General features: G+C 47.6%; 1 protein-coding gene across 1 annotated transcript in view; it reads left to right on the plus strand.

Annotated features, from left to right (window-relative positions):
- The window catches only part of MAML3 (mastermind like transcriptional coactivator 3), a 102,965-nt gene that overhangs the window by 67,004 nt on the left and 20,921 nt on the right, over nucleotides 1-15,040 (plus strand). Inside the window, exon 3 of the mRNA XM_027652719.1 lies at nucleotides 13,282-13,518. Coding sequence (XP_027508520.1) covers nucleotides 13,282-13,518 — 237 coding nt within the window. The remainder of the gene's footprint in view (nucleotides 1-13,281; nucleotides 13,519-15,040) is intronic.

Here is a 15,040-nt window from a genome sequence, read left to right on the forward strand (position 1 = left end):
ATAAAATGACATGTGTCCAGGACTCAGACCCCTCGTGATCAGGACTGGGAGTTACACTGTCTTAGCTGTAACTTCTCTTATTCTTTCTGAAGAAAGCACAGCTGGGAGATGTGAATAAGACATGGCTTTTGCTAGGGACTCCTGCAACAGCGAGGCTGGACCCTTAGCAGGATGGGGCCAAGAAGATCTCAAGGGAAGAAGGAAAGGGGATGATATTCTTGCAGCTGCAGAAAGACTGAGATCAGAATGAAAGTACATTACAGACACTTATTCCTCTGCAGAGATGCAACCAAAATACCCCATTAAGTTCTTCTGAATTAGATTTATTTAGTTCTAGGTGCATCTGTATAGTTTTTCTTGTGCTGTTCAATTTTTTTCTATTGCACATTGGTTTCTCATTGAATATAAAAGGTATGGAGGCTGGTTTGGAAGATCTTTAATTGTAGGTTGTTCCCTTTTTCACATTATGAAAAAAAATGTGGTAAGGAAATGTGAATGCTCAGCTAGAGGAGGTCACTGATAATCTATGCACCTGCCAATCCCATTAGCTTCTTTGGATTTTGCACTGTAGGGGCCTAAAGGAAATGTTGCCTAAAAATAGCCATCTAACTTAGGAAAAGGAGTCAGCCAAGCCTTCCTTCAGCTGAGCCGCAGCTGCCTGAACATTCTGAGCAGCAGTAATAGAAAACTGCAGCATGGATGCTCTTTCCTTTTCACAGGAGACTCGACTTTACAAAGGATAAAGACTGATGGATGGGAGATCTGCCCTGTTTTCAGTTAAATAACTTCTAATACCACCTAAGAGGGAGCAGAGAGATTCCATCATCCCATCAGCATTTTAGACTCATGCAGAGCACAGCCTTGGTTTGGTGGCTGGGATTTTCTGTCACCAGTGCTCTGCCACTTATTGTTATTTTTTTCAGATCCACATGTAGCTTTGCATTGGCACTCTTGAGACAAGGTCAGATTCACATTGATGGCAGGGCTAACAGGTATATTAATGAAGGGCATCATTCTTTGCAAACAGTGGTGGTTTTTTTAATTAATAACTTCAATAGGACTTTTCTGAGGTTTGCATTTTACTATTCCATGTCCTTTTAAGTTATTGAGATAATGAAATTACAAGGATGAAAGTGGGGGCAGGGGGAACCCAACTCAAAGCCTGCAAAATAATTGCTGCATTTTTTTGAAAAAAAGCCTGTAGTCTTCATTCACGTTGGTGATAGCTCAAACAAGGCACTGCAGTTGAGTGGCAACTGCACCAATTAGCTGTGCTGCTGTTGGTTTGTGAATTGCATGTGAAATGTAGAATTTGTCCAGAAGTGCTAATGCAAATTGTTCAACAAAAATGTGCCCTCTGTGTCAAGTCTTTTCACTTGTTCTGACACACTGATGTCTTCCCAGATTTCTCTGATCGGCAGATCCCTCTCTCAGTTGACAGCTACCAGAGCTCATAAAGTAATGGAAATATTTCTTGTTGCCATTAGCTGTGTCTCTGCAAAGAAGGCTACAAGCTACTGCTGGCACCAGTTACTCACTATACAGCGTAATTCTGATTTTTATTTATAGAGGGTTGTGTGCTTTGCATTTCTAGACTTAAATGCTAAAAGCCCAGTAAATGCCTAAGATTTTTACCTGCATGGAAGTTCAAAGACCTGGTTATCTGCCATGACAGTAATTTGGTCACTTTGCATGTGTTCAGCATCCTCTGTTATTGTACACGGTGATAACCTTTGTGCTGCACCGTGTGGGGCTGAGTTACAATTGCCGTGGGAACCATAACTTAGCATTTCCTGACTTTTCCAGCATGCGATATCTCAACCTTATATTACGTCCTTTTAAAAGGAGAAAAAGTGGAGCAAGGGCACAGTGAAATGCTGGTGGTTTTGCACCTAGAGAATATAAAATAGCATATTCAAGCTGTATGCAAATTGAAGTTGTATTTGTAACTGCTTGCGCTATGGTGGATGGCAGCTCTGAGCCCTAGTCCCAGTTTAGGAGTCTCATTGTGCTGGGCTCCCTGCAGATGCAGGATGTAGATATGTTTCCATCCCCCCAAATACTTCCAGTCTAAGTGTAAGATAAGAGGTAATGCAGGGAGACAAACACACCAAGGAGTACAAGGAAACAGAAGACTGCTGGACATCATGGAGACAGAAACTTCTGCAAACTTCTACAAATGTAACTACACTGGGGAGAGAGTTCAGGGTCAGATTCGTATGATTTGAAGAATCTCCTCCCAAGAATGAAATCCAGCAGGGAGGAAAGTCTGAAGGCACTTCTAGCTAAAATGTAACATGTGGAAAAGAGTGGGTTGTGATGGGGTGATGGAAAGTCTCAGCAGTGAAAGAGAGATGATGCGTGAGGTGGCATACACTGCAGTTGAATTTGAGAGCAAGGGAGGGTGTGGAAATCCAGAGGAAGGGGAATCCAAGAGAGGGCTGCAAAGAGAGGGATGGCACAGGCAAGATGACAGGCAAAGAAAACGCCCTGGACAGCAGCACTGGGGCTGTCTACAAGCAGAGTAAGATTGCAGCTGTCAGGGTGTGAGGAGACGAGAGCCTGGCTGTGGGGCTGCACGGAGCATGAGGCAGAGATAACAACCAGGTTATGGGCTGAGTGACAGCCAGGCGATGGTGTTGCCCATGGGGACTGGAGAAACCGGAAAGAGAGGAGACCTAGGGAGTTGGATGAGAGCCTGCTTTGAGCTTGAGCTGACAGATATCCACAAGATGATCCCAGAGGCAGGGCATGAATTTAGTTGGAACAGACGGGAAGTGGCCGGGGACAGAGAGGTAGATCGGTGAGTTGCTGGTGCAGAGAAGGTCCTTGAAAGTGCGTGGAGGGTGAGCTTGCTCTGAGATCGGAGAGAGGGAAAGGAGATGAGGGATGGGGCCACAGACCCACAGAACAGCAGCAGCTTGGGAGGGTGAGTAGTGATGAACTAGACGGAGTAACACCGAGCAAGCGAACGAAGGTGTTGGAGTCAAGTAGGAGCATTGAGAAAGGAGGGCCAGATTTCCGGAAGGAACTGACAGGCTGTAAGACTCACACAGGCTATGACAGTGAGCCTGGCATTGTAGTGCAGAGCTGCAGCCAGACAAAGGATATTAGAAACCCTGCGATCCTGTTTCTGAGACAGGCGAGAAGTGAAAGCCTGTTTGGAAAAGATTCTGTGCTGGAGATGGAGACTAAATTCAGTCTAAATCATATAAATCATCAGCAGCAGATGCAATAAGCTTAGAGATGACAGTGAGAAGAGAGAGAGCGTGAGAGCTGGAGAGTCACTAGGAGTCAAGGGCTGTTTGGATTTTATTTTATTTTTTAAAAGCATGAAGATAAAGTATGCTTGTGCTGCAAGGGGAAGGAATGAAAGGAGAGTGGGATATAAAGAAGGAGAAGGCAGATGGGGGCAAAGAGATGAGAAAAGAGGACACAGTGAGACTACCAGGACAAGCAGAAGGGTTGGGGTCCACTGATGAGGCCACTGCCTCTGCGACAGGAGCAGAGAGCTGGGCAGGATGCGAAGGAAAGCAAGCGGGGGTAGAGGAAGATCATGTCTTTCTTGAAGTCTCTCATAGGACATATCAACGCAATCCTGTGCAAAGACCTCTCTCCAGTGAAGGCAGGAGAAGGCAAGGTTTGAGAAGTGAGTCAAAGGCTGCAAAAAAGCAGCTGGGATTGCAGCTAGGAGGACTAGTTAAGCTGGCAAACGTGAGTATGCATTAGGAAGATGGCATGACAGAAGGGGGCAAAAAAAGCATTCATGGTGTGGAGGAAAAAAAAAAAGAAAAAGAAAGAGGAGGTTTAAAGCTTATAAGTCATTGTCTTAGAAGAGGTATCAAGGCTATCCAGAAAGGCTCAGAGGGCAGGAATAAGGGCTTGATCAGCAAAGTAAGCTAGGCCTTAGAGGCCTGGAAGTCTAAGGATAAAGTCAGTTCTGCCAAAAGCTGAACTGAGTTAGGCCTTGCAAAAGAAATTAATTCAATTGTGGGGTTTTCCTTAGTCATATAAAGAAAGGGGAAACCATACAGCAAGGAGCACGTCGAGCTTGAAGACCTTAAAACAAGCTAGGCATAGCCCAAATTAGAATACCTTGTCTCAGTTTTCAGTAGGACTAAGAAGATTGAGTATCAAAGTAAAGGCCAGGTGGCTAATGAGAAAACAAAGACCACATCCAAGGTGGAAGAAAAATCAGAAGAGTTTCAAGTGCTGGAACTAGGTGATCTGAGTTGCTTGGATTCAAGGATGTTAAAAGAATTAGCTCGCGAAATCTTACACCTGTTGTGCCATCTCAACCAACTTAGTTTATCAGCAGGTAGTTATGTGAAACCACAGCAAAGATAATGTGGCTTTGCTAGGCAGCTGCAGTGGAAGACCACTTCCCTTGGCCCTGCTGGCTGCCTTATGGAAATATTTGGCTCGTGATTTGAGGTGGAAATCCCACCTGCAGAGAGGCTACACAGACAAGCAACCTGCAAACAAAGACGAGGGAGTTATTCCGGCTCTTTGAAGTCGCTGTCAGACAGAGGAAGATCACGGAATTTATGCATGAATACGTACAGATGACCATTCCTCCTAAGCACCGATGCTTTTATCAGCCACATTCACTGAGACTGCTGGAGCCTGCCAGAAAACAGGTACCACATATACATGTCACACTCTCCCTCTGTGTCTCATACGGGCACAGAGCAGAAAGAAGTCCTCACTTCACCCCATCCTTCTGGTGTGTGATCTGCCTCTCAGGAGGGCACGGTGTGAACGAGGGAGAGGAGAGCGGTGTTAAAGGAGCAGCTGTGTGCTGCAGATCGCCCCCTCGCCCAGCGGGTTGCGCCGGGAAATGCCGACGGAGACAATGCAGCTTTGCTGCGAGCGCCGAGGACGTGCGGTCCGCAGTCCCTGAGCCCTCACCGCGTTTCTGCCAGGCCTGAGCCCAGCCACAAGGTCAGGGACAGTGCACGGGAGGTCCCCAAGGCTGTGCAGAAACAGGGCTACTTTATGAGAGCCCAGAACCTTTTCGGGCAGAAATTTTTCTGTGGATATTTATTTTTTTTTCGCCTTGGCAAAAGCAACGCCATGGGGGCGATTGCAGCCTCTTCCCAATTTTTGAGGTAAGGTGCCTTCTGCATATGGGAAGGAGAGCATATGGCCCACTGTGTTTATTTCTCAGCCAGGATTCTTTCAGGCTTGGCAAATTACACGCTGCTTGCTGAGGAGCAACATAAGTGCCAAGTTGGAATTTCTAAAACTGAAGGAGGTTTCATTTATCACAGCACAGAGAAAAGGATCTGAAAGACGCCCTTAAGTGTGAAAAAAATACCTTTTGTTTATGCTCAAACAAAACAACCAAGGGGAAATTTAACAAAATTTCACCTAGAGTAAAAAAAAAAAAAAATACCTCTGCAGTCATCCACAGGAGACTTCAGGCAGCTTCTGCCAGGCGTGAGCTACAGCCAGGCTCTGCGAAATACCTCAACAACCAGCAAACTCCATGGGGTACAAGGTGATAATGTGGTACAGGCTCGGGCCATTAGAAGGAAAGGGGCTGCCTGGTAATGGTGAGAGAGCTCCATTAGAGCATCTATTTCTTATACTTTTGCTTTTTCCAAGCCCCACATTTTTCTCTGTGTGTGCTTAGAAGCTTTTCTTTCTCTTATAGCATTTATTTTTATTGTGTCATTTTCCCTCTGTTCCCCCTTTTCATTGGCCCTGTGTGACTGTTTGTTTAAACCATTTGCCTGCTTTCATCTTCCATTTTTCTTCTCTCCCTCTTCCCGGGGGCTCTCTAGCCGTGATTATCCTTACGCTTCACATTAGCTTTCCTCCCTCATGCTCCAGGATGGGCTTGAAGGGGGCATTGATTAAAGCTAAAACCTTTAGCAGGACAATTTCTATCTGGCTTCAGGGCTCAGCAGCCCCTGTGAGCTCAGCTTTCACTCCACTTTGCTCCAGGACCAGCTTCTGGAGCCCCAGAAAATTAGCCAAGGCAGAGTTGAGCTGGCACCAAGAGGGCAAGTTGCAGCTCCTCTGGAGTGGCTGATTTGTACCTTTGAAAGCTCTCAGCTATGGCAGGGCCATACCAGCAGGGATGTGGTATGGAAAAGCTATGGTGTGGGCTGTTTTTTCAGCTCCCTCCTCCCACCTTTTGCTCCCTGAAGGTTGCCTCTTGCTTTCAGAGTGTTAGGGCACACTGTGGAAGGCCATGACAGCACAGCTTCACCCAGCAGTCTTTGAGGGGAGTAATTACAACCTCCATAATGTGCCGCAAGTACGAAGTTGGGCACTTCAGTGTTTCTTTGAATCCCCACCCTCCTTCCTTCCCTGCCATCAGCCCTGCATGTCTGCAGAGATGGTGCCAAGAGACCAGTTAGGGGCTGGCTTTGCCACCCATCAGCAGCCCCTCAGACCTCTTGCCCCAAAACAGAAATGCCAGGTGGCTGTTCCATACTCCTGCAGGAGGGGAGCTGCTCGTGGGAGTAACCTCTGAGTAACTGAGGCGCTGTAAAACCGCACCCGGCTTTGCCTCACAGAAACTTGTCTGTGCAGCCATTCCCTCTGCAGGTCAAATTAATGGCCTGATTAACCCCATCAGTTCACTCCTGCAAGAAAATGATGTAAAGTACCGCTTTGTTTTCACTAGACCATGAACACTGGTGCAAAGGGCTCAAGAGCAGGTGAGAGTGTGGAACGGGAGGATTCATTCTTGTTGCAGGGGCTGGGTGGGAGCACCAGAAGCTGCCTCACAGACCTGCCAGAGTCACAGAGCCTCTGTGCCCACTCGAGTCTCAGCTCCTCTAGGCCAACTGGTAGCCCAGTCACTAGTCCCTGCCATACACAGCATGTATAGGGAACATCCATGGCGCTTTGCCAAGGAGCACGAGGTTCACATCCCGTAGGGGACAGAGCAGGTACTGGGTGATAACCACAGCCTTGCAAGAGGCTCTGCTTGAGCCACGACTTGTAACTCACTAAAGAAAATGAGAATAGCTCATCTTAATTTTACACTTCCCAAATATTTTTATATTCTTCCACTTATTTCTCCCCTTTTTTTTTTCTATGATATGAATTTAGAGAGGCTATTTTGGTTTGAATTTGGGCTGATTCGCTTTCGTCTTCTCCTAAAAATAATAAGACCAATAAAAATTGCAATTACAGGAAAACTAGTTATTTGAGATAAATGAATACTTCTCCCTCAGTGTACAAACCCAACCGCTATATCGTTATGCTCCATACCATGGACCTACCTGGTGAAACTGAGGATAAACAAAACTGAAAAGCAGGAGTGATTTCCCCTGCAAAGGTTTCTTTTTCGGGGGAAAGGAAGAAAACTGCCAGAGCTGTTATTTGCAAAAGAGGAAATGAGCCTGGTTTAATTAGGCTGGTTGAAGTTCAATGGTGTTCTGTTGAAACGCTGCATTCCGAATCCCATCGGCAGTGCTTAGGGTTTGTGGAGTTAAACCCCTGTGCTGGAGCAAAAGTGGGTGCATGGGGAGGCAGCCACCAAAACGACAGCCCCTTCTGCCTCGCAGGCTTTGAGACTAACTTCTGCCAGTCTTTAGCTCTTAAACGGGTTTAGAGAAACAGCTGCCTATCTTTGTTACCTTTGTTGCCTTTGTTACCTACTTCATCACCAGAAATGAAGACATTAGAAAATTTCTAGAAGAAAACAAAAATACACAGAAGAAACAGCCTGATAGACCCTGTTTGTTCTGTGGCCAGAATAAACTGTATCGAAAACACAGGGAGGGGAGATGCAGGCGAAGGGAGGTGAAAGGAAAACAAATTGGCTGCATGCAGAGGTCTGGTGTCAAACATCAGAGGGATCTTGTTTGCTCAGATACTGTATGAAAGACCATGGCAACCGGGGCTTGGGGAGAGAGGAGAGGTTTGCAGCCCCTCCCTGAGGCTGTATGACAGAGGAAATAGGTGAAGCAATCTGCTCTGCAGAGCCCGCTGCCGGAGCTGGAGTTGTGAACCGGAATATTCTGTCCCTTCATCCTGTATGCTGGCTCCTTCGAGGTAAAAAAACCCAACAAACCAGAAGTCTGAAATGAAGGGATTTGTAATTACCTTAGTCTGTCGGATGGTACCATTCTGAGAAAGGTGGCTTTGCTCTGGGCAGTCTGATTTAGAGGGAGGATTAAGATCCTGCCAGACACGATAAGTAACAACATTACCAGGAATTTAACAGAAATATTTCTGGGGGAGTATAGGAATGTGCTTTTGGGCTGCCCTGAAAACACTGGGTAGAGATGATATTTTACTGTGACATAGTGTATGAAAATGGAGTCATATTTTTGATCCCATTAATAGCTCGGAGACCCTCCATTCTTAGCATACAGACATACACACACAGACACACACGCAGTGCCTAAGAGCAGAACCAGTGCTTGTCTGCCTGGCAGCAGTGTGGTGCAAGCAGGAGAGTGGCCTCTGCCGCAGCTCAGAGCTGTGCAGAGGTGAGGGCAGACAGTGCTGTTCTATCTGGTATGTCACAGGCCATTCCCTCGCACCGCTGTGTTGTCTTTATCCAGAAAGGCTGTCGTCCTTGAAGACATCAAAATGTGGACATCTGCCATTTCTGATGTGTAATGGAGTCATAGTGTAAAAATGCAATTCTTCTTTCTGATTTGAATCTCTTTTCAGCTTCCAGCCCTTCTATCTGGTTTTGCCTTCCTCACTGGATAAAAGAGCTCTTTAAGGGATTTCTTCCCTCGTGAAGGTATTTTTATACACCATGGTCAAAGCATCTTTCAGTTCTCTTTGTGGTAGGCTAAATGGATTGAGCTCTTTAAGTCGCTCTCTGGCAGACACTTTCTGCCTCAAATCATATTTGTGTGTTCTTTTCTGCTCTGACTCTAAAATGTAGATGCCTGATTGTATACATTTTTCTAGTATCATTCTTCTAATGCAGGATGCAGGATAAACCACCTTCCTGGCTTCTATTTGCTCTTCTGCTCCTTGTATATTTGAGGATCCCATTCACTCACACACCACAGAATGGCACAGGGAATTATGTCTGTTTGTCTGTTCTGCACATTTAGACCTTGCTTTCCAGTCTGTGTTTCCCTCAGCATTTTGGGAAATACTTTGTTCCCAGATGTGAAATTTCTGCCAGTAGTTGCCTGGAACAGCCCCCTTTTCCCTAGGGCGCCACTTTGCCCCCCTGGCCTTCAGCAGGAGCAGAGCTGCCTCCTCCAGATCCAAGGACTCCAACCATGAGGCACAGAGGGCCAATGAGTAGGCTTGGCTGTCCCTGAGTGTGCTTACCCGCACCCAGCTGCCCAGCTCTCAGAGCATCAGCTGGTGGTTGCTCTGCTTGTTCTGGAAGAAAATTGTGTGATTGCTTTTAGCTGTAGCTGGGAGATTGAATGACATGTGGAAGGAATAAATTGCTGCGTGGTAAGGAAGAGGCATGTAAGATTTGAGACAAAGAGGAAAAGATCTTTTCCACTCCCCTTTGTTCTCTTTTTAAAGTCACTTGTGTTTACTGTGCATAACCGTACACATACATGCACACTTATCACTCTGAACTCCTGCGGAGCATCCTGTCACTCCTGTAGGGCCCTGGAAATACACTGGGAGGACACAGGATTTATTCTCCTGTTGCTTAACTAAGGATTGGATTATCCAGAGGGGCAACTCCCATGCGGCCGTTAAGTAAGCAGCCAGGTCCCTACAAAAGTTCATCTTCCTAGTGCTATACAGCTATACAAGCCAGAAGTGTTACGCTGACCATTTGGAAACTGTGGCTCCTTTTTGGCTCCGTGAACAGCACCCTGGCTCTTTCAATACCCGATTTTGCTCCCAGGGGCCAAGAACTTGATTCTGTCCCTGGGCTGCCTTAAAAGTGGGCAGCTGAGGCTGCAGGGGCAGGAGGGCTCCCAAGAGGCTTAGCCAGGGCCAGCCCGTGTATTTGAAGTCGCTCTGTGGCACAGCCGAGGGGGCTTGGCGCCATCCCCCCCTCGTGTAACCAGCCTCTCGCTTGCCCCGCGGTGGGGACCTGGCAGCGGAGCTGCGGCATCGCTGCTCCCGACTGGAGCGCCTGTAACTCTGTTATCAGCAGGGAGCTGTTTGCAGCCTGCAAGTAGCACACAGTGGCTTTGGGTGGTGTTAAAAAGAGCCAGAGTGAAAAATCAGAAGTCACACTTTACCATCTTCCCAGATGTAACAGGCTGAGAATACAGCCTTGTGTTTCCCGTTCCAGGACATCTTGTCGCTCTCTGCCTGTGCCCCCACAGGGCACCCGTGTACCCATGTGCACACAAGGACAGGGCCCTGAGGGAAGCAGCTGGGCTGTCCCCTCACTGCTGCGGGTCCCCGCAAATCACAGGGTGAGTCAGGCTGTGGGAATGAGCCGCTGGAGACCAGCACAGGCAGCGGCAGGGGTGATGTGCAGCCAGAGGCTGGATAGCCAAGGTACTGGTGGGGGCGTCTGGAGAGGGAAGGAAGAGGCAGCAGTGCCAGTTGATGGAGAAAGGAAAATGCAGAGGCTGGACAGAGGGTGTAGGAAAGAGAAAAGAACGGCAGGTAACGAGGAGGAGCAGGAAGTCTAGGGGCCGGGGAAGGCTCGAGGTGCAGTAGGAGGATGAGGGAGCTGGCAGGCAGAGCAGGAGCAAAGAGCGTTGTCAGTGAAGCTTGGATTAGTTTGGTTTTGAAGCTCTGTAACTGTATGAGTGCTGCACTTAGCCTGAGTTGCTTGCCTCAGTGCTCAGCTCCAGTGGTGAGGCTGCAACTCAGCCATGGCTTGTAAGAGGCAGCCGTGTAGATCACCAGTTCCCTGCCACACAGTCGACCACCAGGTTTCATCTCCATACGCTTGGACGTTAACAGCAGCAGTGCCAGGCTGCAGAGATAAAGCTCTTGGGAAAGAGCCCTGCTCCCAGGTGCTAGGGAGCATTTTCCTGCCTGCAAAGACCTTTTGCCTGGGCTATGCTCTTATTTTCAGGACACACAACCCAGGGCTGCTCCCAGTGATGTCAGCAGGGCTTTTCATCATCGGTTAGGAAGAGCTTTTGCCAAAAAAAAAGAAAAGAAAAGGAGAAGAAATATTCCATGTGGGAGGGTGATCTAGATGAAGAAGGCCTGGCTTTAAACCTGTTATTAAAACCAGAAACATGAAGTTTTCGTGATGAGTAGGTAAACTCGTGTACCCCAAAATGACTAAACACACAGCACTGGAAGTAACACCTTTGTGATAATCCTTGTATTTCCTTCAGCTGCTGCACAGCGCGTGGGGCTCACGTCAGCTGGTGGGGCTCCTTTCAAAGCTTTCTTCCTTTTTAAACTCTGGAATTAATTTATAACATAATCCAGCAAAGAATGGAGTGCTTTTACTGTGGAGTGAGTGTGTCCCTCAACTGTACCCGTGCGTGCATTAAGAGCCAGGACAGTAGTTCTGTAAGGAGATTTTTTTTGAAGGCAATTCAAAGAGGACTTGGGCTGCAGCCCCAAAGGCAGCTGTGCACTGAGGCTCGAAGAGGAGGCTCTGAGGGATGTCACTTCACAGCATGCCCTTTGGCTCCCAGGTTTTCTCCCCCTCCTTTTTTTTTTTTTTCCCTGGTACTGGCTGCAGCAAAGGCTCCATTATTTGGCAGCGTGGCATTGCTTTTGTCTATAAATGGAAGCGGTTGGCCCGTCTCCCAGTATAACACAAGATAGTCCTGTGTATCAGTTATGCAATCAGTAGCTTGATGACTTCATCAGAAGTCGGGGGAGGGCCAGGGGGTGGTAGGTAAAAGCCTTTGCCATCAGCTCTGCTGGAGACAGCTGATGTCTGTGTGTGTCCCCCCACAGCAAAGAAAGCAGGAGCTCAGTGACAGGGGTGGGTGAAAGGGCTCAGTGCGGGAGGAGCTGAGGGATCCTCGGCAGCTGTAATTCCCTCACCCCAGCTTGGGGGAGCCCCAGCAGCTGCCGCAGCCCTTGTCCTTAGGACGCTGCAGGGACCGTGCTTGACCAGGTTGTAAAGTGGAAAGTGCAGCATGAGTTGGGACTGGAGAAGCGGAAAAAGGAGCAGGAAGGGAACTTTCAAACCAGGGCAGATATTAAAAACGGAAAGAACCTAAATATCGGAGAACTGCCTTTCAGAACTGCCTTCAGGGAATATCTGTGCAAAGTAGAGGTGCAGACAAATTGTATTTTGTTATTTCCTCAGAAGGGTCCTTGAAAACCTGACCTTCATGCAGAAAGGCCGACCCTAATTTCCCAAGCTACATACAAGCATTGATTTTAACCCTTTCACAGACTGGGTCGGGGTAGGTGCCGCAAGATCGCCTTTCCCTACGTTCCAAATCACACAATAATTGACATTCCTCAAACCCGTCCGTGAAGCAGGTGAATCTAAACCTCGCTCTGGCGGGCTTTGCACAAAGGACGCTAAAGTGATACAGGTCAAGTTGGTGTTTTTAAACGAGTACCCATCCCTTTTCATCAATTAAAGAGGTTTTGAGGGCTCTTCACACGCAGGAGCACCCGAGGCAGGGAATGGTCCAGGCTGGCCCCGGGGAGGCTCCGGTCCCGCTTTGGCCGGGCCGCGGGCGGGCAGCGACACCTGCCGGTGTCCCCCGGTGATCCCGGCCCTCCGCCGGGACAAGGGCTGGGATTCCCCCCGGCCTTCCGTCGATCCCTGAAAGGCAGCAGATTGGATGAGGAACGTGAAGAGAAAGCGGGAGTGGGTGCAGGAGAGGGAAAGGAGCCTGTCAAGCGTCCTGCCGGCCACGCACGTTGGTCCAGTCCTGCGGGAGGGAAATCTCGAATAAACACATAATGTGGTGAAATCTTGAGATTCTGGAGCAGTGTAAGGAGAATTAATGCTGCCAGCTCATTGTGTGCACCCAACACCTTGGCTTCTCAATCCAGAGGACTGTTTTAAATTGTTGTTACGAGAAGTGTTTTAAATCGTTATTATGGAGAGAGGTAAGTGGAAAGGAAGAGAAAATGTACTTGTCTCCTTAAGAAGGGAGAAAAAGTTTAGAAAAAACATGACTTGAAAGTTACATGTCCTACATGGAAAAAAAACCTTTGCACACAACTTCATTATTTCATTATAAATGAATTATAAAATGCTCTTGCTTTCCCTGAGGGGCTTTAAACTCCAAGAGAAAAGAGGAACCAGTTCCCTGTGGGGAACAACCCATGGTCACAAGCCATATGCATCTTTCCACTTTCTCCAAGCTCCATACTTCATCCACAGACTCGGTGCTTCTTCAGTTTAAAGAGCTGTCACTTCTCTTGCCTCTGGAGAACCCCGAGTAACGAGGCCTTCTCTCTCTCTTTGCACAGGAGCACCAAGTGGGATTGTCGCGGACCACAGGGCCGATGCAGCCTTCTGTGCCACCAGGCTCCAGCAATGTGGTCACGGGTGCGAGCTCTGGGGGTCCCTTCCTAGGGAACCAGCCTCAGGCAGCCATCATGAAGCAGATGCTGATAGAGCAGAGAGCCCAGCTCCACGTAATAGAGCAGCAGAAACAGCAGTTTCTCCGAGAGCAAAGGCAGCAGCAGCAGATCCTAGCGGAGCAGGTACAGTATCCATCTGTCTCAAACACTGCAGTGCTCACTGGTATGAGAGCGTGAGTGCTACAGACAACACCAGTAATTCCTTTCTTTAGTAATTCTCTCTCTGTGGCTCCTATCGTGGTATTTCAGCAATGGTTGTCAAAGAAGAGGCATCTGTCTCAGTCCTACCATTAGTTTGGCAAATATTACCTGTGTTCCCAGTGGTGGATTTGGCAGTCGCGTGGGATTTTAGGCAGTGGGGAAAGTTAGCTCCTAACTTGGCATCTCATGGTCAGTATACTCCAGCAGAAGCAGACTCAGCTACAGTTACAGGCATAGGTCCTCTCCCCTAGCTCTGAGTGTGGTCTTGCACTGGCAAAACCTATGTACAGCTGCATTGATGTGGGACAAAGAATGGATGTGGGTTAAAAGTAACCTTAGTTAATTTTAAAATAAAAAGTATTTACCCAGATCAGTTCCTTAATCTGGTTTATTGCATGCCAGTACAAGCAGTTAGGTTAGCACAAAGGAGAGATAGCAGCAAGGGGAGAGCCAGAGACTGGAGTGGGAGAGCAATAAAACCACCTCTCACAGTGGCAATATGGAAGACCTGGTCTTGAGCTTTGCAATATGGAAGTTAAATTACCCAGTCAGAATGGTGATGCATGCTTAATTCAGCTGTAGTTTAAAGCAGCCTAGGAGAAAGTCAGTGGAAAGTCACACTGTTGAGTTCCTATAAGATCATACCCAAAACTGAAGTTGCAGTCCCCTAATGTTACCTAGATAATATTCTGATAGGTCAGCAGTCGCTTGAAGCTTGGCTTATCCTCTCTTGCTGGGAAAACATGGCTTAGGATCTGTAACACATGCTTATGAATGCAGGGATTAGTACTTCCTTCTTTCCCACCTTTGCCATTCTCTTACCTTTGTTACACATCCTTGGTTTTGGACACAGTGTTTGTACAGCTGCAGATGATGCTGCAATACATGTCCTTTTGATAAATGCTTAGTTGAGCATACCCTAGCATCTGAAAGCTCTGGTAAACTCTCTCTGCTTTTATAATCACCCTTGATTCTGTTTTACAGTATTCATGAGTATTCACAGAAAACAACCACAGAGGAGCAGTGTGGTCTGGATCAAGGGAGAGATGCATTTTGCAGTCAGCCGCTCCCCAGATATCATTCACTGAAGCACAAGAGGAAATGTGCTTTTGTAGCCGTTTCTGTTTTGGCTCAGGAATGGTCCTAGGCTGCAGTGCTTAGGTCAGGATGCAGTACTCCTCGCAGCTGACTGTTTTGAGTGCAGAGGTGAGGAAAAGTCTTGTACCAGGAACACAAACTTCTAGACCTTAGCAGGAATGAGGGAAGGAAAGTGTGTGTGGCTACAGCTGCCCTTAGATCTCGGTGAGCAAAGTTAGTCCATATCCCTCCCTCTCCTTTCTGCCTGACAACAGTGAAGTTCATGCTGTAGAGGTCAGGATGAAGTGGCTATAAGTAAAGAGAGATGTTGTCAGCTCAGTGCTTGTTCCTTTTCGAACCAAAAAGA

The sequence above is a fragment of the Corapipo altera genome, unplaced genomic scaffold (genome assembly GCF_003945725.1).
Source record: "Corapipo altera isolate COAL_440 unplaced genomic scaffold, ASM394572v1 69, whole genome shotgun sequence".
Taxonomy (NCBI): Eukaryota; Metazoa; Chordata; class Aves; order Passeriformes; family Pipridae; genus Corapipo; species Corapipo altera.